The 25,846-nt window shown below is 40.5% G+C and overlaps 1 protein-coding gene across 5 annotated transcripts; it reads right to left on the minus strand.

The window, feature by feature from the left end:
- Positions 1-278: 278 nt before the first annotated feature.
- Positions 279-25,567, minus strand: LOC114241508 (uncharacterized). 5 transcript variants are annotated; one of them, XM_089738914.1, is made up of 10 exons: positions 25,423-25,561; positions 14,329-14,389; positions 11,909-12,130; positions 11,283-11,378; positions 6,291-6,365; positions 4,757-5,063; positions 3,213-3,329; positions 2,479-2,697; positions 1,620-1,783; positions 279-557 (listed from the first exon to the last, which is right to left on the minus strand). In XM_089738914.1, exons 2-10 carry the CDS (start codon positions 14,380-14,382, stop codon positions 405-407), a joined length of 1,407 nt encoding a protein of 468 aa, XP_089595040.1. In that variant the 5' UTR covers positions 14,383-14,389; positions 25,423-25,561; the 3' UTR covers positions 279-404. The 5 variants fall into 5 exon arrangements, with proteins under 5 accessions (XP_089595040.1, XP_089595037.1, XP_089595041.1 ...); XM_089738911.1 differs by having other exon boundaries at positions 11,127-11,378; XM_089738915.1 differs by lacking the exon at positions 6,291-6,365 and having other exon boundaries at positions 25,423-25,567.
- Positions 25,568-25,846: the final 279 nt, after the last annotated feature.

A 25,846-nucleotide genomic window follows, 5' to 3' on the forward strand; every position in this document is an offset into this window, starting at 1 on the left:
GTGGCGTGTCGTGGCAGGGCGTGGCGCCGGCCACGTGCAGCGACCAGTCGCTCCCACGTTCAATTGGGTGCCGATGCAGCGAGACCACAGCCGAGCTGTGGTTCCCCATAACGTTCTACAAATTCGTTATAACCATCTTCGGGTCCACGTTGCCAAAATTGAACTTGTAAACTTAAAATCCGAGGAGACATCCCGTAGTTTTTTGTTTAGTAGACAATATTTGTTGATCTTCTTCCGGTGCTAAACGTAATATCGTAGTAACCGTTACGATAAATATGGCGCCGCCTTACTTATTGTCGTTTGCAAACAGTTCTCATGATCATTTTACTACTTTGAAACTGATAATTTGTGGCTTTTAAAGTTCTTGTGTTCCCTGTCGTGCAGACCTGGGGCATCAGCTCGCGTTACATGAGGACGCACCTCTTGCCGTCCCTCTCGTCGCGCGGGAGGGGCGTGGCGACGGGCTCGGGGGGCGGCGCCTTCAGAGACTCCGGGTCAAACGTGTCCGGGGAGGCGACGGGCGCGGTGAGCGGCAGATCCGTATTGATCCCAACAATCTGTAATGTATTTGAGTTAAAAGTTATCACTCTTCTAGTCGTCTCGTTATGGTAATTTATTTTGGTTAAATACGTTCGGGCCTTGTGCGATGTGCGGCCCGCTGCAGATAACTGTTTTTGCAATGTGCTCTAAGTTATTTAATCTTGCGAGCCCTTGGACCCAAATTAGCGTACTTAGGTGGCGCTGTAGGCACCACTCAGTGCGCGAGGGAACCGGCATAAAGCTGCTTGTATGTTTAACGAACTACAATTCCATTGTTTCATTGTTTACTTTACTCCCGCAAAATGATTTCATTTATATTTACATGTCCTTACAACGAATACTACCGCTCATTGATTAACATGAAACTAGCGGTCGCTTGGTAGTCGAAATTCGACTATAAAATTAATTGAAATTATAAGTTTGATCATTATTAGGGTTCTGTTGTCAAAGACTATTTATTATATTTATCACAGATTTTGCTAAGATTACACTTTAGACAAATATTAATAAAGACAAACAATATTAATCTATTCTCAAGTTGACCACAGACTATAAGCAATAAGAAAAAATTGACAACATGCATGCGTGCGTGTGTCAAATACATGTAGTGTGTAATATTTTTTTTATTGATTTAATGTATTATTTATGCATAATTCTAAAAGATATTAACATTCTGCACTCCTTCTTGATAAAGTGTGGGAAATTTCATAGTCCTCCGTCTGCGCAATTTTTGTAAAAAGGGATACAAAGTTTTTACTTCACGTATTAATATATAGATAGATGCCGCTAGTTCCACTTTAGTAGCTACATGTTTGCATGTTATGACCTAAAGACTAAGAAGTCCGGTGCATTCGTGTCGAGCGATGCGACTGTGCCGAGGAACAATTTTTCGAAATCTATGTGAAGCAGTCATGCGTTCCAGTTTGAAGGGTGGGGCGACGGTCGTATGGTGAAACTGAGACTTAAAATTCTTGTTTCAAAATGGGTGGTGGCCTTTACGTTTTCGATGTCTATGGACTCCAGTAACCACTTCACAAACATAAGCAACAGTGTGTTTGCTGTACTTGTTGTAGACAGACCTCGGGCGTCCTCCGCGGCAGGGTGACGAGGCCGACAGGTCCGCGGCGGAAGGGGGCCGCGATCCGGTCCAGGAGGCGGAGTCGCTTGTCGGAGTGCGGCGGAGAGTCTCTCTCGGGCTCCGGCTTCCGCTTCCGGCCGACCACCGGCGCCGTCGGGCGGGACTCTGGAATAATTAAGTATGCAGATACATTTTTTTTGTTTCAAACGTTTCCAAGAACTGATCCGCCATAGAGAATACTATTGAGACTTTAACCGCACGTTTCGAGTGTCTATTTTTTTCCTACCTAAATTGATGGTCTAGAGTGAGAAGACCATATCAGTGTAACCGTGACTAGTAGGTGAGCTCATGGGGCTCAAACACTGGCCCTAGCAAGAGCCGTGCTTCGCAGAATCTATCACCGGATCGGAAACGGGACCCACTCACTGAGCAGATTCGGCGAAAAACTCAGATTCTTTTATGTTTTATAAAAATATATATTTTGATTGGTTCAAATAATATTATTTTTTATAATATTTTTATTTATAAATTTAAATTTAAATGTTATATGTTTTTCTAATTCTAATATAAGATATATGTGTGCTGTATCTGTGGGTTAATTTACTCGCCGAACCCTTCATCGTAAGCGACGGGTTCGACGAGTACATTAACCGGTGCTTGAGGTACCTAAAAGCACCGTTAATGGTTCGGAAAGATCCTTATGTTTGAGGCGACGTCGACTGCTTTCCATTCTGTCCGCAGGATCGGGAATGTAGTTACCGGCGGCCACGATGAGAGGGTTCTCGTGTCGTGCCGCTTTATCGAAGTGATCGAGTGTCTATATGTACACACTTAGAACCATATAGATATATCGTCGGTACCGGCGGCGGCGGCGGCGGCGGCGGCGGGCAGGGCGCTGCGGTTGGTCCTGGCGGCGGTGACGTGGCGGAGGGTGATCTCCTTGAGCGGCTTGTAGGAGGTCCTGCCCCGGATGGAGCGCAGGCCGCGCAGGTACGAGCTGTCGTCCAGCGCCGGCTCCTCCTCCGCCGCCGTCACGAACGAAGACTCGGTGATGTCCATCTCCATGGTCGTGTTGTTGCCTGCGAACACAATAACGATACATAATACACTTGCAGCCATCAATTATTGTCAGGTAATATATTTAGTGCTTTTCTAAAGTCATTTTTTTTTTTGAAATATTATTTCAATTAGACAATGTAACCAACCAACAAACTTAACTTGTTCAAATTTATACACATCTAAAGAATAAAAAAAACTCAAACCATTATTTTTTATAATCCGGCTGAGACGTGATTATAATATAGTATTCAGGTAGTGTGTTCAATCAGCAAGTGATCTGAATCAATTTAGATATGCTCAAAGTGTTCTACGAGAAATTTCAATTAAATAAAAAAATCAAGTAGAGATTCTACTTAACCAGATACTACAGCATGACTGTTGAACACACTGAAATTTGATACTTAAACATTGCAAAATAAAGTGAATATTTTTAATGACAAACACAACGTTTTTGGCTAAGAGTGGATTTTTTAGTTCTCATCATCTTATCAAAGTGAATCTTTAAGCGAAATCAATTCTCGAAGAGTGAACTCACCGGTGTAGTTGGCGAGGACGGAGCTGGTGGTCTGGTCGGCGAGCCTCATGCTGCGCCGGTACGGAGACACCTTCACCCTGGACTTGGAGTAGTTCGTGTCCACCTTCCGAGGCTCGTCTGTTTCAATTCGTCACACTACACTTATCTTTTGTATGCATTTGCTTATTCAACATATTGCTAAATAATCTATATATTAATATGTGATGCAAAAACTTTGTACCCCTTTTTACGAAAATTGCGCGGATGGAGGAATATGAAATTTCTCACACTTATAGAGAACATAGAGATTTTTTTTATTGCTTAGATGCGTGGACAAACTCACAGCCCACCTGGTGTTAAATGGTTACTGGAGCCCATAGACATCCACAACGTAAATGCGCCACCCACCTTGAGATATAAGTTCTAAAGTCTGAAAGCTGGTGGTACCCACCCGTGCGGACTCACAAGAGGTCCTACCACCAGTAACCAATGCACAATGCTAATATTTTTTTTTAATAATATATAAAATATACATTAATTCAATAAAGAAAACATTACACACACTACATGTATTTGACGCACACACGCATGCAACTATTTATTTATTGTGAAGCTTTTGTTCTTCACGTCTGTGGTCAAATTGAGAATACATTAAATATTGTTTGTCTTTATTAATATTTTTTATAGTGTAGTCTTGGCGAAATTTGTGATTATAGAAGTCTTTGAAAATAGAATCATAATAGTGTACAAATAGTAGTGTAGTCATAATAGTGTGTGTTACTCTAGTAATAATATAAAAGTCAAAGGAGCCGAGTCCCTCTCTGCGGCCACCGGCGGGGCGGGCGAAGGGGTGTCGATCTCCACACACGTGTATGTGATTGGTTTACTTTATGTGCGACTACGGATTACTGGTAGTAGGACCACTTGAGTCCGCGCGGGTAGGTACCACCACCCTGCCTATTTCTACCGTGAAGCAGTAATACGTTTCGGTTTGAAGGGTGGGCATACTTGAGACTTTGGAACTTATATCTCAAGGTGGGCGGCGCATTTACGTTGTAGATGTCTATGGGCTCCAGTAACCACTTAACGCCAGGTGGGCTGTGAGCTCGTCCAACCATTTAAGCAAGAAAAAAAAAAACATTCGCATTGTTTATTACACTTTGCGTAATAAACCAAGCCTGCAGTTCTGTTTATTTAAAAACATCAGGAGCGGTTGCAACTTTGATCACCTTTTTACATAGGCGCTGCTTAATTTTATTATTTTTATTGCCTTGTGACGATTGCATGAGGTCATTGTGACGATTGCATGGGGTCTAACTGATGGTGTGTGGTCACCAACATTGCTGCCAGGTGAGACCGCACTGCATTATTAGTGCAGTAGGGTCAGTATGGGCCAGATGCAATGACAAGTCTTTCTTTAAACGAATTGCACTGTAAAGTTGTGCTTCTGGCAGTGCCGCTGTCCGTGGGCTCCAGTTACTGCTTCCTACCAAGCTTGTGCGTTTATCGACTTGATTGACCGGGAGCAACTCACGTCCGATGTGTTATTCACAGTATTAACTCACCATCAGCTTCGATTTCCACCACGACTTCGACTTCTAACTTGTCCGCTCTATCTCCGCTGCTTTCGTCATTGACTTCTTTTATTTCTTCCATTTTCTTTTGCTCTTCAGCCTTTTGGGTCTTCTCTTCAAGGTTTTGAGGATTTTCTGCTTTTTGTTCCTCAGTCGCCTTTTGATCCTCTCCTTCGGATTCCTTGGGGGGCTCTTCCTGTGGCTTCTTGTCTTGTGGTTTAGGAGAATCGGCAGAACGCAATTTTCTGTCTGATGCCGGAGTGTCATCCTTCAGTTTAAGCACTTTAGAATCTTTTGGCTGAAAATTTTCATAGAAATTATTTTGAACGTTCATTTATATAGGAATTGCTTAGTTAAAATATTTACATCAGCTTTAGGGCAATTTTTTTCAAGTTATTGTAGTGCACAGTTATATATAATACATTCACAATAATACAAGCAAGTGATAATTAGTTAAAACAAATGTAATAAAATAAGATTAGTACTAAGCGAGGTAACAGCGTGTTTTAATAAAAACATTTAGAGCTTGTTAAATAACTGGACAAATTCACATTATTAATATATCAATTTGAAAAATCACTATCTTTTATTATTTTTATTTTATTAAAAAATATTTTTGATTGATTACAAATAATTAAGTAGGAAGAGGTATTATGCACAATAAATTGTTGTCCATATTAATAACAAATAACTTTGCTGGCAAACAAGTAATCTTTGATTTGGAAATTAATATTAAATATTAGTATTAAATAATATAGTTTAACAAACACAAAAAGAACATTGGAAAATAACAATTTATATGTAGTGTGATCCTGTGCCGGGCTATTACTCAGAGTACTATTAGTAATGAAGTTATTATATTGTTATTGGTCCCTGATACATATATTAATTTTCAAGTTAGCTTGACAACAACTTGAAGTCAGTGAAGATTATGTTGGGAGGTTTCGTTTCACAGATATACATAATATATTATATAGACACGGATTGAGCTAACAAAAGCATGCAGTTAAATTGCTTTCCAGTTTTGTATTAAAATATGTATTTTATTGATACACTCCATTGTTTAGTTTAAGCATACGTTAACCTCGTTTTAAAATGAGTTTGTGAATAAGTTAACAACACAATTAAATGTATTTAATGTATGAAATGAATGTGACTGTGCTTATAGGAACCGACCCTCACTGAAATTTTAATGGTTGAAAAGTGAGATGAGTTACGTCAATCTTACAGTACTGTGGACGGCTTAATGCAAATATTACGAGTAGTATTTTTCATTTCAAATGTTTATCAATCACCAATTTAATTTAAAAAAATTATGTTATAATGCCTTCTCAGTCTGCAGTTGAGTTTATCGAAAAACTTTAATTTCGTAAAGAAAACTGCATAAATTGACTACGGTTTATATGTTTAATGTTTGATTGGTTCCTTCTCGCGCAACCACGTTCACGTGTAGACGGTACAGCTGGCGTTGAACTCTGAGGGAGGTGCGTGCGAGCGCCAGCTGTACCGCGCTTAGGACACTCACGTGGTCGGCGCCGTCCGCCGCGGTCTGCTTGTCGGAGGCCGGCCGCGGCGTCTCCGGGCTCCGGCTCGCTTTCACCTTCACCACAACACGGTACATTTACACACGGCACTAACGTCTACCTGTCGCCTTCCGTTCCGCGTCTCGTTCGATCGCAGAGCTGTATGCTTAGTGCAGCGGCCGGGGAACTTTTTTAATTATTACCCCAAAATATTTTTGTGTAAGTTGATATTACCCCATGGCGAAGAACGAAAAAAAAAAAACGAAATCGCTTCTTTTTAGTATCTTTCATATTATAGACCCCAAGATAATTTTGAAAAGAAAACAATAAGTAAAAATTTAACGATTCTAAAGAAGCTTTACTTCAAAATATACTTTTAACTCACAAAAGTTATGAAACTTTTACCCCTCAAAATTTCATTTTACCCCATTTGGGGTAATTCACCCCGGTTCCCCGACCGCTGGCTTAGTGGGAGTTTTTTAACGTTCTCGATAGCGTTAAAGTTAACTCGAATTTGTATGTTGAAACGTTTGCCGTTAGGGGCGCTATTCCAACTGCATACAAATTTAAGTTAACTTTTCCGCTATCGAGAACGTTAAAAAACTCACACTAAGCACACTGTACGCGTTTAAGTTACTATAGATGGTAATTTGCCTCTGTTACGGCAAGCCAAAGCGGTTAAGACACAGCGGAGAACGTTGTCTTAACCGATTTGGACGTGTTTTAATTTTGTTTTTTTTTTATCAGTTGCGATTAACATTTAATTTCTATTCATTTAATTCAGTTATCGCATGAATAACGAAGACGCGTATTAAGTCGTCCATATGCACGCGGGTTGCGGCGGGTCGACTGTTTCTTTAATTATCGTACACATTGTTTTGTGCCAAAGTGTATGCACATAAAGTCAATTTTATTTCGAATTTCGACAAGTAGCTATTATTGCCGTGTGTAGTAGTTTGTTAGAATGAAATGAAATGTATTATTTAAAACTTACATATGTTTTCCATGAACATGCATTTTTTTTACATAATATTGAACTCCCTGAGTTCTATTAAGTTTAAAATAAATACAAATTATGCTGTAGATTGCGTTCCCAATCAACCGAGCGTGAAGTGGTTGCCGGTCCCATAGACATCCCAACGCGACACATTCAATCATTAGGTCAATGTATAGTTATTATAACACTGCCTTCATAAGAGCTTTCATACAGAATCCGCAGAAAGCGAACGTCCATTTTATTCATCAGACCTTCCCAATACGCACATCCCTGTCAGGTGCCACACAGCTACAAAACACAAAATATCCAGGTACCGAGGGCCCTTCCCTGTCAGGCGTCACACAGATAAATAACACAAAATATCCAGGTACCGAGGGCCCTTCCCAATACGCACATCCCTGACAGGCGCCACACAGCTAAATAACACAAAATATTCAGGTACCGAGGGCCCTTCCCAATACGCACATCCCTGACAGGCGCCACACAGCTAAATAACACAAAATATCCAGGTACCGAGGACCCTTCCCAATACGCACATCTCTGTCAGGCGTCACACAGATAAATAACACAAAATATCCAGGTACCGAGGGCCCTTCCCAATACGCACATCCCTGACAGGCGCCACACAGCTAAATAACACAAAATATCCAGGTACCGAGGACCCTTCCCAATACGCACATCCCTGTCAGGCGTCACACAGATAAATAACACAAAATATCCAGGTACCGAGGACCCTTCCCAATACGCACATCCTTGTCAGGTGCCACACAGCTACAAAACACAAAATATCCAGGTACCGAGGACCCTTCCCAATACGCACATCCATGTCAGGCGTCACAGATAAATAACACAAAATATCCAGGTACCGAGGGACCTTCCCTGTCAGGCGTCACACATAAATAACACAAAATATCCAGGTACCGAGGACCCTTCCCAATACGCACAACCCTGTCAGGCGCCACACAGCTACAGAACACAAAATATCCAGGTACCGAGGGCCCTTCCCAATACGCACATCCCTGACAGGCGCCACACAGCTAAATAACACAAAATATTCAGGTACCGAGGGCCCTTCCCAATACGCACATCCCTGACAGGCGCCACACAGCTAAATAACACAAAATATCCAGGTACCGAGGACCCTTCCCAATACGCACATCTCTGTCAGGCGTCACACAGATAAATAACACAAAATATCCAGGTACCGAGGGCCCTTCCCAATACGCACATCCCTGACAGGCGCCACACAGCTAAATAACACAAAATATTCAGGTACCGAGGGCCCTTCCCAATACGCACATCCCTGACAGGCGCCACACAGCTAAATAACACAAAATATCCAGGTACCGAGGACCCTTCCCAATACGCACAACCCTGTCAGGCGCCACACAGCTACAGAACACAAAATATCCAGGTACCGAGGGCCCTTCCCTGTCAGGCGTCACACAGATAAATAACACAAAATATCCAGGTACCGAGGACCCTTCCCAATACGCACAACCCTGTCAGGCGCCACACAGCTACAGAACACAAAATATCCAGGTACCGAGGGCCCTTCCCTGTCAGGCGTCACACAGATAAATAACACAAAATATCCAGGTACCGAGGACCCTTCCCAATACGCACAACCCTGTCAGGCGCCACACAGCTACAGAACACAAAATATCCAGGTACCGAGGGCCCTTCCCTGTCAGGCATCACACAGATAAATAACACAAAATATCCAGGTACCGAGGACCCTTCCCAATACGCACAACCCTGTCAGGCGCCACACAGCTACAGAACACAAAATATCCAGGTACCGAGGGCCCTTCCCAATACGCACATCCCTGACAGGCGCCACACAGCTAAATAACACAAAATATTCAGGTACCGAGGGCCCTTCCCAATACGCACATCCCTGACAGGCGCCACACAGCTAAATAACACAAAATATCCAGGTACCGAGGACCCTTCCCAATACGCACATCTCTGTCAGGCGTCACACAGATAAATAACACAAAATATCCAGGTACCGAGGGCCCTTCCCAATACGCACATCCCTGACAGGCGCCACACAGCTAAATAACACAAAATATTCAGGTACCGAGGGCCCTTCCCAATACGCACATCCCTGACAGGCGCCACACAGCTAAATAACACAAAATATCCAGGTACCGAGGACCCTTCCCAATACGCACAACCCTGTCAGGCGCCACACAGCTACAGAACACAAAATATCCAGGTACCGAGGGCCCTTCCCTGTCAGGCGTCACACAGATAAATAACACAAAATATCCAGGTACCGAGGACCCTTCCCAATACGCACAACCCTGTCAGGCGCCACACAGCTACAGAACACAAAATATCCAGGTACCGAGGGCCCTTCCCTGTCAGGCGTCACACAGATAAATAACACAAAATATCCAGGTACCGAGGACCCTTCCCAATACGCACAACCCTGTCAGGCGCCACACAGCTACAGAACACAAAATATCCAGGTACCGAGGGCCCTTCCCTGTCAGGCGTCACACAGATAAATAACACAAAATATCCAGGTACCGAGGACCCTTCCCAATACGCACAACCCTGTCAGGCGCCACACAGCTACAGAACACAAAATATCCAGGTACCGAGGGCCCTTCCCTGTCAGGCATCACACAGATAAATAACACAAAATATCCAGGTACCGAGGACCCTTCCCAATACGCACAACCCTGTCAGGCGCCACACAGCTACAGAACACAAAATATCCAGGTACCGAGGGCCCTTCCCAATACGCACATCCCTGACAGGCGCCACACAGCTAAATAACACAAAATATTCAGGTACCGAGGGCCCTTCCCAATACGCACATCCCTGACAGGCGCCACACAGCTAAATAACACAAAATATCCAGGTACCGAGGACCCTTCCCAATACGCACATCTCTGTCAGGCGTCACACAGATAAATAACACAAAATATCCAGGTACCGAGGGCCCTTCCCAATACGCACATCCCTGACAGGCGCCACACAGCTAAATAACACAAAATATTCAGGTACCGAGGGCCCTTCCCAATACGCACATCCCTGACAGGCGCCACACAGCTAAATAACACAAAATATCCAGGTACCGAGGATCCTTCCCAATACGCACAACCCTGTCAGGCGCCACACAGCTACAGAACACAAAATATCCAGGTACCGAGGGCCCTTCCCTGTCAGGCGTCACACAGATAAATAACACAAAATATCCAGGTACCGAGGACCCTTCCCAATACGCACAACCCTGTCAGGCGCCACACAGCTACAGAACACAAAATATCCAGGTACCGAGGGCCCTTCCCTGTCAGGCGTCACACAGATAAATAACACAAAATATCCAGGTACCGAGGACCCTTCCCAATACGCACAACCCTGTCAGGCGCCACACAGCTACAGAACACAAAATATCCAGGTACCGAGGGCCCTTCCCTGTCAGGCGTCACACAGATAAATAACACAAAATATCCAGGTACCGAGGACCCTTCTCAACACGCACATCCCTGTCAGGCGTCACACATAAATAACACAAAATATCCAGGTACCGAGGGCCCTTCCCAATACGCACATCCTTGTCAGGTGCCACACAGCTACAAAACACAAAATATCCAGGTACCGAGGGCCCTTCCCTGTCAGGCGTCATACAGATAAATAACACAAAATATCCAGGTACCGAGGGCCCTTCCCAATACGCACATTCCTGTCAGGCGCCACACAGCTAAATAACACAAAATATCCAGGTACCGAAGGCAGGTAGACTTTCCCAACACGCACATCTGTCAGGCGCCACAGCTAAATAACACAGAACACAAAATATCCAGGTACCGAAGGCGGGTACCTGCGATCGCCTAGTGAAGCTTCTACTAGGCAGATTCTCAGGCGTCGGGGGCTCGAAGCCTTCAATGTCTGAGTCATCGTAAGCCAGTTCCGGGAACAGCTCGTCTTGTGGCTCGTCATCGTCAATGACCAAGGCCTCGTCGTCCGTGTCACTCACCGTGCCGTTGGCGTCTTGTCCGCCATTCGACGGCGTCTCGGTACCGTTACGTACGTCGTTTCCGTTCTCTTTCGGTTTAACTTCCGGTTTGTCGGGCTGAAACGGGTTTTTAGTTGGGTCGTTATGGATTCGGGTACAAACGAATTTGGACGATGTTATTTCGACATAATGAACTCCCTCGATCGACGCATTCTCGATCTGTCGTCCAAAATAGAAGAGCATTTTTTGTCCTACCCGCGTTTTGTCTAAATATACCATAACTTTATATAATTTACAAGAGAATTTATCGGAACAGGTACATATTTTAGTAGAAGCATGAGAGAAACGCAAACAAGAACTATCTACGCAAAAACTCATAAAACTCTTAAGAATATTTCACAAGTACCTGATAAATTTATACCTCCATATCAAAATTATTTATCCAAACAATGTAACTGTACAACCGTTATAATTGAGACCATATCAGAAATACCAAGCAGTGAAAGAATACATCGAAAACTAGTGTCTTTTGATAGCAGTAGTATAGTGTAGTATAGTAGAGTAGTAGATAACAAAAAGTAGTTTCTTAATGGCAAACTTTATCAGAACTTGTGACGAATTTTGGCTCCAAATGAAATTTATAATACCTTTCCACTCTTTTCGGTTTTACTATCTTCTTTCTTCTCTTGAGGACTGTCTTTTTTCTCCGTTTCCTTCTTATCTTTTTGGTCTTTCTTGTCTTTTTCTACGGGCTTCTCTTGTACCTTTTCTTGTTGTTTGTCAGATTTCTCCGGTTTTTCGGATGTCGTCTGTTTTTCCGCGTTCGTAGTTTTCTTTTTTACATCTTTCGCTGGGCTGTCTGTTTGTCTCTGTAATTATTTTTTTATGCTTAGTAAATAAAAACTACTTACTTTCTTTTTACTTTTTATTACTTTAGGAATCTCCGTTCAATTCATCTACGAATAATTTTAAGACTTTTATCGTTTACATTATCATCACGTCAGCTGGAAGGAGTAGATGCACGAGAAATGATATTTAAACACATGCATATATCAAGAGGGGACCCCCACCAGAAGCGTGGGGCGTCCTCCAACCAGGCAGATCGATGACTTAGTGCGCACGGCGGGAAGTCGTTGGATGCGGAAGGCGGTGGACCGCATTATGTGGAAGGCATTGGGGAAGGCCTATGTCCAGCAGTAGGCAGATAAGAGCTGATGATGATGATGATATATCAAGATGAGGATTCACATAAGACCGTGTGATATGTAACTACGTGAGGCCAGGAAGTTTTGATATCTTCGAAGTCGTCGTGGCCTAAAGGATAAGACGCCCGGTACATTCGTATCAAGCCATACGACTGTGCCGGTATTCAAATTCCGCAGGCTGGTACCAATTTTTACAACGAAATACGTACTGAACAACTATTCACGACTGACTTCCATGGTGAAGGAACAACATCGTGTAATAAAAATCAAACCAACAAAACTATAATTTTGCGTAATTACTGGTGGTAGGACGTCTTGTGAGTCCGCACCTGTAGATACCACCACCCTGCCTATTTCTGCCGTGAAGCAGTAATGCGTTCCGGTTTGAAGGGTCGGGCAGCCGTTGAACCGTAAAACTGAGACCTTAGAACTCTTGTCTCAAGGTGGGTGGTGACATTTACGTTATACATGTCTATGGGCTCCGGTAACCATTTAACACCAGGTAGATCGTGAAGCACGTCCACTCATCCGAGCAATACAGAAGACAAACCCTACCTAATTGCTAGTGCCCTCTAAGGGCTATTCCAGAAAGACACGGCTTGGTAGGTGGGCTCACGGATTTATTTTTTAAAATGTCCTTACAAGTGTACTAACTTAGAAAAAATTGGCAGTAATATTGTATAGTTAATTGGTAAATCAGCGGGCGCTTTTACTGAATATTATTATTACAACTCAATTGTTGAGTTAAGCTCGCCATTTTTTATATCTTACGCAATTACTGTAATATTAACTGTGTGTACAATAAAGAATAAAGAAACAAGCGGCCCACTCCGGCTCCGCTCGGGTCTTTAACAAAAATTTCAACGATATTTGATGTTGTTTTATGTTTTTAAATAAATGAACACTTATTGCGGCATAAATATAATACTTTGGCATATGCTGTCGCGACACTTTTTGTAAATAATAATATGTTCTACAAAGTCGTAGTAGATTACTTTATTTTATCATTAATAGTTTTCGCAGGCCACGCGATGTAAATAGTATTTTAGGTATTTTTTACACCTTGGGTTACATTACTGGAGTTTTAGTAAGGATCCCTAATTTTTTTTCCATAAAAGATTATAGCCTATGTCACTCGGGAATAGTGTAACTTCCAAACAGTAAAAGAATTTTTCAAATCGGTTCAGTAGTTTGGGAGCCTATTCAATACAAACAAACAAATCTTTCCACTTTATAATATTAGTATAAAGTATAGATATAGATAGAGAGAAAAACATAAATAATACGAACAGGAAGTAGGAATACGAAAAAATGATGCAGATAAAATAATAAAACACAGATTAATAAATTGTAGGTAATTATTGTGAGACCGCCAATTTGCACTGTGAAGAATGAATTATGCGTTGCGGTTTTGAAGGATAGGAACTTGGACTTGCTAACACTAGCCGTAGCAAAAGCAATGCTTCGCCGAATCTACCGTCGGCTGAGCATCACGACCCACTGAGCAGATCCGGCGAGAATTTCAGTGGCTTATGTCTGTGGGGTTTCAATAACGACTGTCCTTACCTACGACCTGACACATTGTCCTTCGTGACAAAAATACAGTAGGGTAACCGAACAAAACTCCTTCAACCTAAATCTATATCTATACTAATATTATAAAGAGGAAAGATTTGTTTGTTTGTTTGTTTCGAATAGGCTCCGAAACTACTGGACCGATTTGAAAAATTCTTTTTCCATTAGAAGCCGACATTGTCCCTGATGAACATAGGCTACTTTTTTTATTTTTATTTTTTGGTTTCATGTGTGTTTTAATGTTTCCGAAGCGAAGCGAGGGCGGGTCGCTAGTATTCAATATTTACTTTTTCCTTTTCTTCACCTATGGCCCCTTTACGTGTTGTTACTTTTTGACTCATGATTTACCTGAAACAAATGACAGTATAAGTCCGTTGTAAGCTCCCTTCATCATAAGATAAGTGATCACGCCACCCATCGTAGGGCTCTACATCAATGATGTAACGTCATATGCTCTAAGCCCCAATTCAATTAAGAACATCTTAGTGTTTAGGGGGGCAATTAGGGATCGCATTAGTGCTTTGGTTCAAAAATACGAATAGGTAAAATGAATGAAATTTTAACAAAATATTAAAGTGGATTTTTTTTATTTATTAAAATAATTGAATTAAATAAATAAATTTTAGTAGTCTATCACAATGTCTCTTGGTTAATAAAATTGCACCTTTGGATGAACGAATTAAGTCTAAATTCTTAAATCAAATACCTTTTTTTTTCCTACCTAAGCTAGCCTTGAGAAGCTATTTCAGCGGAACCTTAACTAGTAGGTGAGCTCACGGGGCTCAAACCTGACGACATCAAATACCACTATCATTATTCTAACAGAATTTAAAAGCATTCCCTAAAATTTTAAACACACCCATAGGAGCGTGACGTAACAAGTGATTTAAAATGAACATAGAGTTGAACGTACTTCAACATGCACACATTGAAATACATCATTTGTGGTCCAAGTTAATGTACATGAGCGATTTTTATTAGATTATTTTACGAGAGTGAGCAGAGCCGTCGTGATGCCATTACCATTTACAATACAAAAATATATAATAAACTAGCTGACCCGGCAAACATTGTTTTGCCATATGTATGATTTCTAGGGAATTTCTAGTGTGACCTGGTCATGGCGTTCCGCGAGGCTGAGGAGCGCGAAAGGGAGTGGAATCCCTCTTCGGCTCCTCAGCGAAGAAGGCGGGGTGGGTGACGCGGGCACGATGCTCCCGTTAATCTCCCGTAGGGACTGTTGGATACTGGGTGCGGGGGCGCCCGATGCTCTGCTGTCGGTTCCGTGGTGAGGCGGCGCAAGGTGGCTCCTATGCGCCTCTCACGGTGTCTCCCGAGACGACGTCCTGCGGGATCTTCCCGGAGATTGGATCCCGTCCTATTGTCAGGATGGGTACCGGCGACGGCGAGCCTGCGGCGCGCATTGTGCGGTACCGTAGGTTTCGTGGAGTCGGAGTGGTGGAGCTCGATGGGGTTTAGTCGGTAGTCGGTTTTGCGGGGCGGGTCCTGCGTGGTAGACGCCGCGCAGCGCCTCGCGCGCCTTTCTCAAGGCGTAGTCTCCCGGTAGGAATTGGAAGAAGAGGAGGACTTTGGTCTTCCTCTTCTCCCTCTTCTTCTCTGGAGGCGCCGGAGTCCGACATAACCCGATCTATTACCCGTCTCGACCGGGTATCCGTAAATGGATTCCCCAGCGTTAAAAAAAAAAAAAAAAGGGAATTTCTAGTGTAGAAAAAAAAACTAACTTATTGTAAGTGTGTAAGGATGTGGTAAATGACTGAAAGAGGTATGTAGTGCTGTGAACGATGAGGGAATATATAATAAAAATAACAAAACCTCATTCAACCACATAATACCTAACTATAAAAAAAAATGTCCAAATAAAAAAATATATGTTAGGGGTGGACAACCCTAATCACTTAGGGGTTTGAAAAATAGATAGTAGCCGATTCTCAGGCTTACTGAATATGCATAAAAAATTTCATGAGAATCGGTCAAGCGGTTTCGGAGGAGTATGGGAACGAACATTGTGACACGAGAATTTTATATATTAGATTGAGAAGGGCGAGTACTCGAGAACACATATTTAGCATCACGTGTGTTATAACGAATAAATGTAACTTTGGGGATATACGACGAAAGGAAGATCTTCCACCGAGCGGGTGATATTGCTCGGTAGACCGACGGTCCGAATGTTGTTGTTCGGAACTTGTATATATGCGCTTTATCTTGAAAATGTCGTAAGCGAGATTCAGGCATCTGTCAATTATCTTGCGTTGTATGGCTACCCGCCCGTAACAAAGAAAAGAATAAAATTCGAATAAGCAACTTGAAATCAATTTCCAGTCGTCGTGGCCTAAAGGATAAGACGTGTCCTCTGCATTCATAACTAGCGAAACAACGGTGTTCGAATACCGCAGGCGCGTACCAATTTTTCTAATGAAATACGTACTTAACAAATGTTCACGATTGACTTCCACGGTGAAGGAATAACATTTTGTAATCGAAATCAAACCCGCAAAAATATAATTTGTGTAAGTAATAACTGGTGGTACGACATCTTATGAGTCCGCACCACCACCCTGCCTATTTCTGCCGTGAAGCAGTAATGAGTTTCGGTTTCAAGGGCGGGGCAGCACCAACTATACTGAGACCTTAGAACTCATATTATCTCAAGGTGGGTGGCGCATTTACGTTGTTGATGTCTATGGGCTCCAGTAACCACTTAACACCAAGTGGGCTTTGAGCTCGTCCGTCCACCCATATAAGCAATAAAAAAAAGAATTCACGAATAAATTATTTTTTCATTTTGATTTTTCATAACCTTACAATGCCTTACCGTACTGATGTCGCACTTTAAAACGAATTAAGGTTCAATCAAGTTTGTATTTTTATGAGGACTTCAAGAAGACGCTCTGTCTCTCGACATGGCGAGTTATGGTGCGTGTGAATCGCTAGAATTGTCATTTCGACCTAACGTCTGAAAACGGATGGCGGAATTCACATTGTGATACCTAGAGGCTCTGTGGCCACATCACACGGTACGTAAGCTCGTCTACCGACTGGTATCATTAGAAAAACAGTGAGTGTACGGTTTATTGAAGCCAAAAAAGTAATTAACATTCGCCTTCATCCTATGAATTACACCAAATTTAAAAAATTCTAGCGCTCGAAAGGCCATCTCAAAGCCGAGGGGACCCTTCCTTAGTGGCTATAATGAACAGATGCAAGCAGTTTTTCTCTCTTTGTTTTATGATAGAATGTGCTCATTGACTGAATATAAAGAGATTAGATGTAAGTATAATTATTGCCTGCATGCGTTTGAATATAGCAAACAGAACATCAACATTCTTATAACCTTTATCTCACCAGGCTGGGGGCAACAAAATACGTACATAATATCACTGTTTTGATAATAAATCTGATGACAGAATCTATACATCTGCAATAGAAATGAACGCGGGAACTTTAAAAAAACAACCTTTAGTAAGAAATCGACCCAAAAATTAAAATAATATTTTTGTTTAGGCGGCTTATCCTGGTCAGGATATTAGCGGCAAGATAATAAAATCATAGAATCGTTTTGGATACATAAAAAAAAATCAATTTAATCTGACGTTCTTAGGTCAATCATATCCAAACGCGTTCGATAATAGTTTAGTGATCGTGTTCTATGATCACGCGCTATTTTTTCGATCGAGTCAAAGCTGGGTTTCTTGTTCTTGCCACTTTGATAATGTTTAGTTCCCCCAACGGGCGGCATGTTGCAGGAAAAGACAATTTTTTTAATCGCCCGCGTTATTCAAATACCACTCGTGAAATAATAATAAAATAAATTGGTAATAATTTCCGAGGTTCCTACTAAATTAAACAACCTGCCAAGGTTGTGTTAATTGTTTTACGTAGGTTCACTAAATTAATTGAAAGATGAATTATTTATTGAATGGCAGGGGCAGCCACTTGGCTCTGCCCCTGGCATTGCTGAAGTCCGTGGGTGACGGTAACCACTCACCATCAGGTGGGCTGTATGCTCTCGTCTGCCAACAAAGGCAATAAAAAAAGAAGTTAATTCAATATTATTGTACCGTTCCGATATTTTATTAGAAAACAACATTCTTAGTGTTAAATTAGACGAATATACATTTTTTATGGCTTTTGTAGGCAGACGAGCTTACGGCCCACCTGATGCTGAGTCACCATCGCTCATACAACCAAGCGGTTGCCTATCGCAAAACACAACGTTTTAGGTAGATCTTTATGTAGACTGGACATCTACATACAGATGATTTTTTCACAACACCCCTAAAATTTAATTTTCTTGAATTAGAGGGGTGAACGAACTCACAGCCCACTTGAGGTAAGCAGTTATCGGGGCTCATAAACACTACAATGGAGATGCCGCCACCTACCTAACGAAAATAATTTTCAATTTTAATGCACAACAGCTTTCCCACCGGCAGAAATAAATGCAGCTTCGAATGATGCGTGTCAGAAATGAATTCTGAGAACGCTCCGTAGATGAGGGCAGTGGTTACAAAACAATAGCGACTCGGACCTCATGTCTCAAAGGTAACGAACGACATTCACGTTGCAATATCTCCGGATCGCATGACCTTTATAGCAGTAAAAAAATAAAAAAACAATTAAAACTCAAACGAACCAAAACTTTTGTTATTTCAGCATCCATTCACGCGTCGAATCATGAATTTTTTTAACATTCACAACACATACACACCTAAAAACAGGCCTCAGATTTTAAATGTAACAAGGTCACACATCCCACACTTAAATCTAGAAATAATATCCTAAATCCAAAAACGACCGTCTTTTTGCTTCTTGTTTCACTGAAGCCTGTACATTAGAGAGAATCCTTAGAGAATATTATAAAGCTGAAGAGTTCCGTTTGTTTGAACGCGCTAATCTCAGGAACTACTGGTTTGATTTGAAAAAATATTTCAGTGTTAGATAGCTCATTTATCGAGGAAGGGTATAGGCTATATAATATCACGCTAAGACCAATACAAGCGGAGCACCAATAAAGAACGTCTCAAAATCGGGTTATGCCGAAGTAACTGTTCCACGCGGACGAAGTAACGGGTAAAAGTCAGTTTATCAATATTGAGACTTCAAGTCTAGGGTTCCTTGAGTAGGGACATTCACCTTGTATTGTCTATAAGCTCATAGTTTCTTAAAACTGAGCAATAGTAGCGCAAAGTATCATATCATTCATCACTTGCCACTATATAGTCTGCTCAATTGTCGTCAGTGAAATATCAAACAAGTAGCACCAAAGAAAAACACTAGTCGATAATATAATCAATATTCGACAGATAAAATAGATAAACATAATCTATTCATGTATTTATTTCATTCAGCGTCATTGTTGCTCAAAGCTTGAAGGTTATTTCTGTTACACGAAACCTCTTTTGTTAGAGAAATAGGTACATTATGTATCGAAAAAAAAAGATACACAAAAACAGCCTACACTTTTTTTTAATGAAGTCCGCTTATATATCTTAGATATGAAAAACATTTGGTTGTTAGGTCTTCTTCGGAGGCGTTCGGGCAGTTGTTAGCAAATCCCACCCCTCCTGGCTGAGTCTTGCTCGCCCACCTGACCTGGTGAAACTGGAAAGGCCTCCGGGCCACCAGTAATACTTCAATCATAAAATAATAATAACAAAAAAAGCATTTGTTTGCAGATTCAACATCACAACAGACCGGACGTCAATGCATCAGCGCTCCCTCATCCTTTTATAGAATATTACAATATAACAACTTATTTACACACTATTACACTATTGAGCACAAATGAGTAGATATTAATCACAAGACTCATGTACTGTCTTGATCTCCACATACAGGTTACTTTTTCACTACCATTCGTCCAAATCCGACTGTTTTTTCCCCCTATCTAGAGCATTTGCTAACACTAGCCCTAGCAAGAGCAGCGCTTTGCAGGGTCTACCACCGGATCGGAATCGCGACCCTCTGAGAAGATCTCAGTGGGCTGTGTCTATGGATTGAAATCCGACCAAGTCCTTTTCAAGTATTTGTGGTAGGTAAGTTGCAGGCACCATTCTACCTTCAATTAATTACGATTTCCATTTTAACAGATAGGACAGTTGTTGTGTTGCTATTGAAATATTAATCTTACGTCTCAAGCTTATAGTCACATTCGGACTGTGTTCTAGAGTAATAGCCGATTATGAAGTGGGCGGTGACACTTATTTGAACGGCCAGAAAGTTTTCAATAATATTACGTTAATGAAATTTAATAACACAATATTTAACATAATACTAAAATTAGTATAGTTAATAGGACACGGGAAGGTATCGGTTGCAACTAAAATTATGTCGAAACCAACAGAGCGTAAATCGATTGGCTTGTTATAATTCGAGGTGCGATTTGTCTATTTCCTGTGCATCTACTACAACAGAACTACCAATTTAAATAAGACCTAGATGGCTGGTGGGGTTTAGTTCGTGTGGATAAATCAGGCATAGTCCTTGTCCTTCGTTTCCAGCAGTTCACACCGGGTCTAAGCAAGCCTAGGCCAGTATTTGCTTCTGACTAACCCTCAGACACAGTCCACTGAGTTTCTCGCCGGATCTTCTCAGTGGGTCGCGTTTCCGATCCGGTGGTAGATTCTGCGTATCACGGCTCTTGCTAGGGTTCGTGTTACCAACGTCGTCAGATTTGAGCCCCGTGAGCTAAGGTTATGCTGAAATATCCTCTAAGGGTCTCAGCTTAGGTAGGGAGCTTCTGATTTGGAGTATGATGCCAATCCGCATCAAGACTGCTAAATATTGGGCTGCGTTCCTACATACGTTAAAGATAAGTTCTAGTCTTACATTTGTTTTATTCATGTAAGATTATCTCAAATATTATCAGCAAGTTTCGATAGCTAGAATTATATGTATGTTTCATTGTCACATTTTGGAATATGTTGCAATGGGGTACCCGTTGTTCCAACATAGTTGAAGTCAAAATCCTCCCCTCTCAAGATAGGCATTCGACACGAGAACAACCACAGGTCAGATACAAATATACGGAAAATACTTTAAAACGTGCATATACAAATCAACACTAAAAATACCTGAGAACCGGTTCCAACAGCTCATTACGCAATAAAGAACACTAAAAAGTGATACCAGCCATTTTCGAATCAGTCAATTCTCGTAGTTCAGTGAACCGCGTCATGGCAATCATCCAGATTGTCATTTCCTAAATTGATTTATTTGTTCGTCTACAAAATGTCTAGGTGATTTGATTTTCCAATCATATTTTAGTGACCAAGCTTCTGTGCTTAGCTAAGCTCACTCTCTCGAGCCTCTGTTCGGGAACCAAGCTCGAGTCGGGCGAGTTACACTATGATGTGTAATGGGTCAATATAAAACATTATGAACTCAAGTATAGTCGATTAAGAGGAAAAACGGGCGATAAGACTTTGAAAGAATTAGTCAATTTAATTACATATTTAGTTAGTTAATTTAAAAGCGACCGTCTAAGCCCCATCGAATGTAGTACGAAAATGAGAAATGTAACTTGAATTAAGAATACCTATAACTGAATTTAAAAATCCATTTTTAATTTATTTAAACATTTTTATTGTTGTTTGAACTGGCGAAAAATTCTCATTTAGTTATTTGAAGAAGAAAAAATTTGCTAAATACGTTTCTAACTCAACCCGGTCGTCCGACCTTGAAAGTCTTCGTAAAATAGCCCAACTATTATAATTCAACATACATCTTACAAAGCTAATTTACTTAAACGGATCTCGTTAAAATATCTTGCCTCTGTCACCCCTATAGAACAAAATTACTTTAGAAAAACATAAAAATATATATTTTTTTATACATTTAGGCCCGAACCGTAATATGTAGTTTGAGTTTTTAGCCAAGGTAGGTGTCTTAACAAAAGGATGCCCTTTTGACGCTCTTTCTATTGATTTGACTTACATAACTAGATGCGTCTAAATCTAACTGCTTTGTCTAACTTGGCAACTGAGATTTTGATGAGAATGCATTTATTTAGTGCTATTGAGCTGACCGGAAGAACCTGGGTTAAAAAGCGGACTTCTTAGGTGAATTTTAGCGGATCCATCCAGTTTAGTCTCGTTAAATTCGACTAAACGAATACAATTTACCATTAAATGTGCATATGTAAAGCTTGTATGCAACGCTAAGCACACACGAATGCTTATGATGGGCAGCTTGTTGGCTATATGCTAACTTTGTCAATAGCGTGGACGAGGGTTTTGTTTATATAGCTCGTGTTGGTAATTGAAACACATTTCTTTTTCTGTACTATTCTATCAGCCCGGTAGGCAGCGACTTGGCTCTGCCCCTGGCATTGCTGAAGTCTATGGGCGACGGTAACAACTCACCATCAGGTGGGCCGTATGCTCGTCTGCCTACAAGGGCAATAACAAAAAAGCCCCCAGACTTCCACTGCTGGATAGCTAGACATAGGCTTCCCCCAAGCCTCGCCGCAAAGATCGGTCCTGCGCTGCTTGCATCCAGCGGATCCCCGCGAACCTCAATAGGTCATCGGTCCATCTTGTAGGAGGCCTAATCCATCCTGCGAAGAATTCGGGGATGTGGAGAACCTTGGCCCCCTCTTCCTCTCGGGAAGCGACGGAGCTCGACATAACCCGGTTACCCCCCCTTGACCGAGTATACGGACATGAATTCCCCAGCATTAAAAAAAAAGGAGGCCTAAACCACGCTACATCTTCCCGTACGCTAAATTAATAATTGAAACACTATAACACTTTAAAAATTACAAAACATAAAATAATTGTTCTAAGAAGCCAAGTAAGTTGAGAACTGTATGGCGGCCCTGGTAAGACCCCAAGTCTCGGATTACAACGCGTCACAGCAACCGGACACTACAGTACGGACGAGTAAGCACCACGCTCGAGTTCTTCACGCATGATACACATACAACAAAAGATCGTAAGGTTTTTGGGGAAAAAAAATGCTCTTACAGTATTTTCGCAAGGTGTTGATAATAGGGGAAAAATGCTCTTACACTATTTTTGAAAGGTCTTGATAATAGGGGAAAAAATACTCTAACATTATTCTCGAAAGAAGAAATTTTCGATAATCAAAGCAGTTTTGGAATCCGTCCCGTGTCCAAGCTCAACGAATATTAAGGATTATAATGTTGATAATAGGGGAAAAAATGCTCTTACAGTATTATCTAAAGGGCTTGATAATAGGGAAAAAATGCTTTTATAGTATTTTCGAAAGGTCTTGATAATAGGGAAAAACGCATTATTTTCGAAAGAAGAAATTTTCGATAATCAAGGCAGTTTTGGAATCCAATCCCGCTTCCAAACTCGACGAATATTAAGGATTATAGTGTTTCAATTAATTTAATTATGTCAATTTAGATCTCAACTATATGATAGCTGTTATATTGCAAACGTGTTCGGTGTGAGCGTTGGAAGGTTCCTAGCATGGTATTCCATTTCCCTTCGTATGGCAGTAGTAAGTCCCGTGTTCCGGTTCGAAAGGAGGGCGTCAAACTAATGCAAATAAGACTTCGATTATCGTTTCATGTGGGTTAGCATCGGCAATCTATATGCGTTTGATGATGACTATTTATGAATTACTTCAGAGTGTAGGAATCGTCCGAAAAGCCAAAATTTCAAAACTATTAAGAATATCACGGCACATCTAGTGTTAAATGGTTACCTTGGCATAGACATTACACATGGAATACCTGTACCCACATTAAGACACGAGGTTGAAATCTCAGAAGTTGAGAAGTTTAAACTCAAATTAATGACTGATTTGCAGCAGAAATAGGCAGGATAGTGTCACCTATCCGTGCACACTTAAATACACCCTAACACCAGTGATTATTTTTTGTTTATCATTTTATACCTACATAGAAGTACTTCTTTTAAGTATGGGAAAGGGTCGGACATCTCTGCCCCTTATTTTTCTTACAATACAATGCATAATAAACATCTGTTTGCATGGATATTTTTGTTATTTTCCGATGAAGTAATGTGATTCCCTCATCACACATTTATTTGATTTTTAGAAAAAATATCATATAGCGAATAAAAAATCTCATGATAATCATAAAATAACAAACAAGTCATTAAATGCAATTATAAAATAATTAAACCAAATAGATAAAGTGGGTTATCTGTCAAGAATACAATATGGTCGCATGTCAGTATAGGTGTGTCTCTGATAATGTGTGTTATCTATGTCTTGTTTGGGTCAAATGTTGTATTGCAGAGATAATTTACCTTTTTTATTTTGAACATTTTTCAGTAATTTTGGAAACTTCAACTTCAATCAATGAACTAACTATTAGTGCACTAACATAATAATTATCTCAGATTGCCTTTGTTAAGGAACTCCCAAGTTAAGCCGTCATGGACAGTAACAATCAGACTCCATCCAATACCAGGCCGCACTAAAGCTGGAGGAACTAGCCATCAAAATCTGTCCTTTTTAATTAGATACAAAAATTCAGAAGGCAGGCTAAAGTATATGATAATATTTCCTTTTTAGTTACACCCCTTAATAAGATAAACTTATAAACACAGTTTCACCAAGATCACTTAACTGATGATTTTGATAAATATAGATATACCAACACTTATTTGGAGTAAATTAGAATAATGGATAACCAAAATATTTTTTAAATACATGGACCAAACAAAAGACATCAGCAAGGTGCGAGAGACATTACAAGGATGTGAAATTTTTTGAGTTTACTTCTTTTTTATGTGAATTGAGATGTTCAGCAATTTTTGGTAAAAACGAAGTTTTGGAAATTCATTAAGTGGTATGGTACATAGTTGTTTATGCTTTTAAATTTTTTTGATTTTTTGTGTTTGCTGACACCTATAAAAATCATATGCATGTGTAAGCTGTTTCAATTAATTAAACACGTTCTCGGACTAGTTCTAAGCGTTCAACACAAATAATTATTGTTTTAAGGTCACGAAAACAGGTAAAAAATTTGCAAACTTTATCACTTCCTAGTTAACAAGAAATATGTTGTATTCTATGTTTATTCTTAACATATAAAGTAGTGCTATAATGGAGTATTTAATAGAAATAGTGTTATTTCAGATCAAATAATAATAAAAGCGACAAAGAACTACTACCCATAACTATAAGACTAGGATAAGGTGTGACGATACATAACCTATACACCTATTAAACTGATAATAAATGAAAAAAAAAAGTTAGTTTGTTAAATGATTAATTAAAATTAATTTCTTAATATACAATTTTCAAACATATCAGCCGCACTAATTTAATGTTTAAATTGAAATAATGGCGGGCGGCACAATGGCGCGATAAAATTCTTAACGGATAACAATCTCAAATACAATGTAACTCACCGATTGAAGTAAATATATTTGATTTTTAAGTGTTTAATAGCACAATTTCGGCTTATCGCTGAAATTTGTTTTGTATTTAAATAATACTTAAATTCTGCGAAAAGGCGTCACTTTCACACATAGTTCCCGAGAACAATGTTGCCATAAATTAGTTATACAATAGCAATGTTGAGATTTGTGGTAGGAATTAGACAATGTTATAAAAACAGAATGAAGGTATTATAGAGACAATGAGTCAAAATACTACCGAATATGTATTTGATAGCAAAAAGGATTAAGAATTGAGGTGGCTTTTAATATAAGATCAAATATGCCACTGGTCGCCAGTAAAATTTGTGTCATTCACTTTTAAATTTTTGATGGAAATTAAAGAGCAACATGTTTTTGTTTTGTTTTTTTTATTGCATAGATGGGTGGACGAGCT

Source organism: Bombyx mandarina, chromosome 26, assembly GCF_030267445.1.
Source record: "Bombyx mandarina strain Sakado chromosome 26, ASM3026744v2".
Classification (NCBI taxonomy): Eukaryota; Metazoa; Arthropoda; class Insecta; order Lepidoptera; family Bombycidae; genus Bombyx; species Bombyx mandarina.

Bases quoted from the DNA above. Each gene is read 5' to 3' on its own strand.
- LOC114241508 (XM_089738911.1), bottom strand. From the start codon at position 14,382: ATGAGTCAAAAAGTAACAACACGTAAAGGGGCCATAGGTGAAGAAAAG. The intron at 5,064-6,290 runs GTGAGTGTCCTA...GAAAATTTTCAG, and splicing joins CGGCGGACGGCGCCGACCAC to CCAAAAGATTCTAAAGTGCT. The intron at 558-1,619 runs GTCTGTCTACAA...AATACATTACAG, and splicing joins TGCCGCGGAGGACGCCCGAG to ATTGTTGGGATCAATACGGA.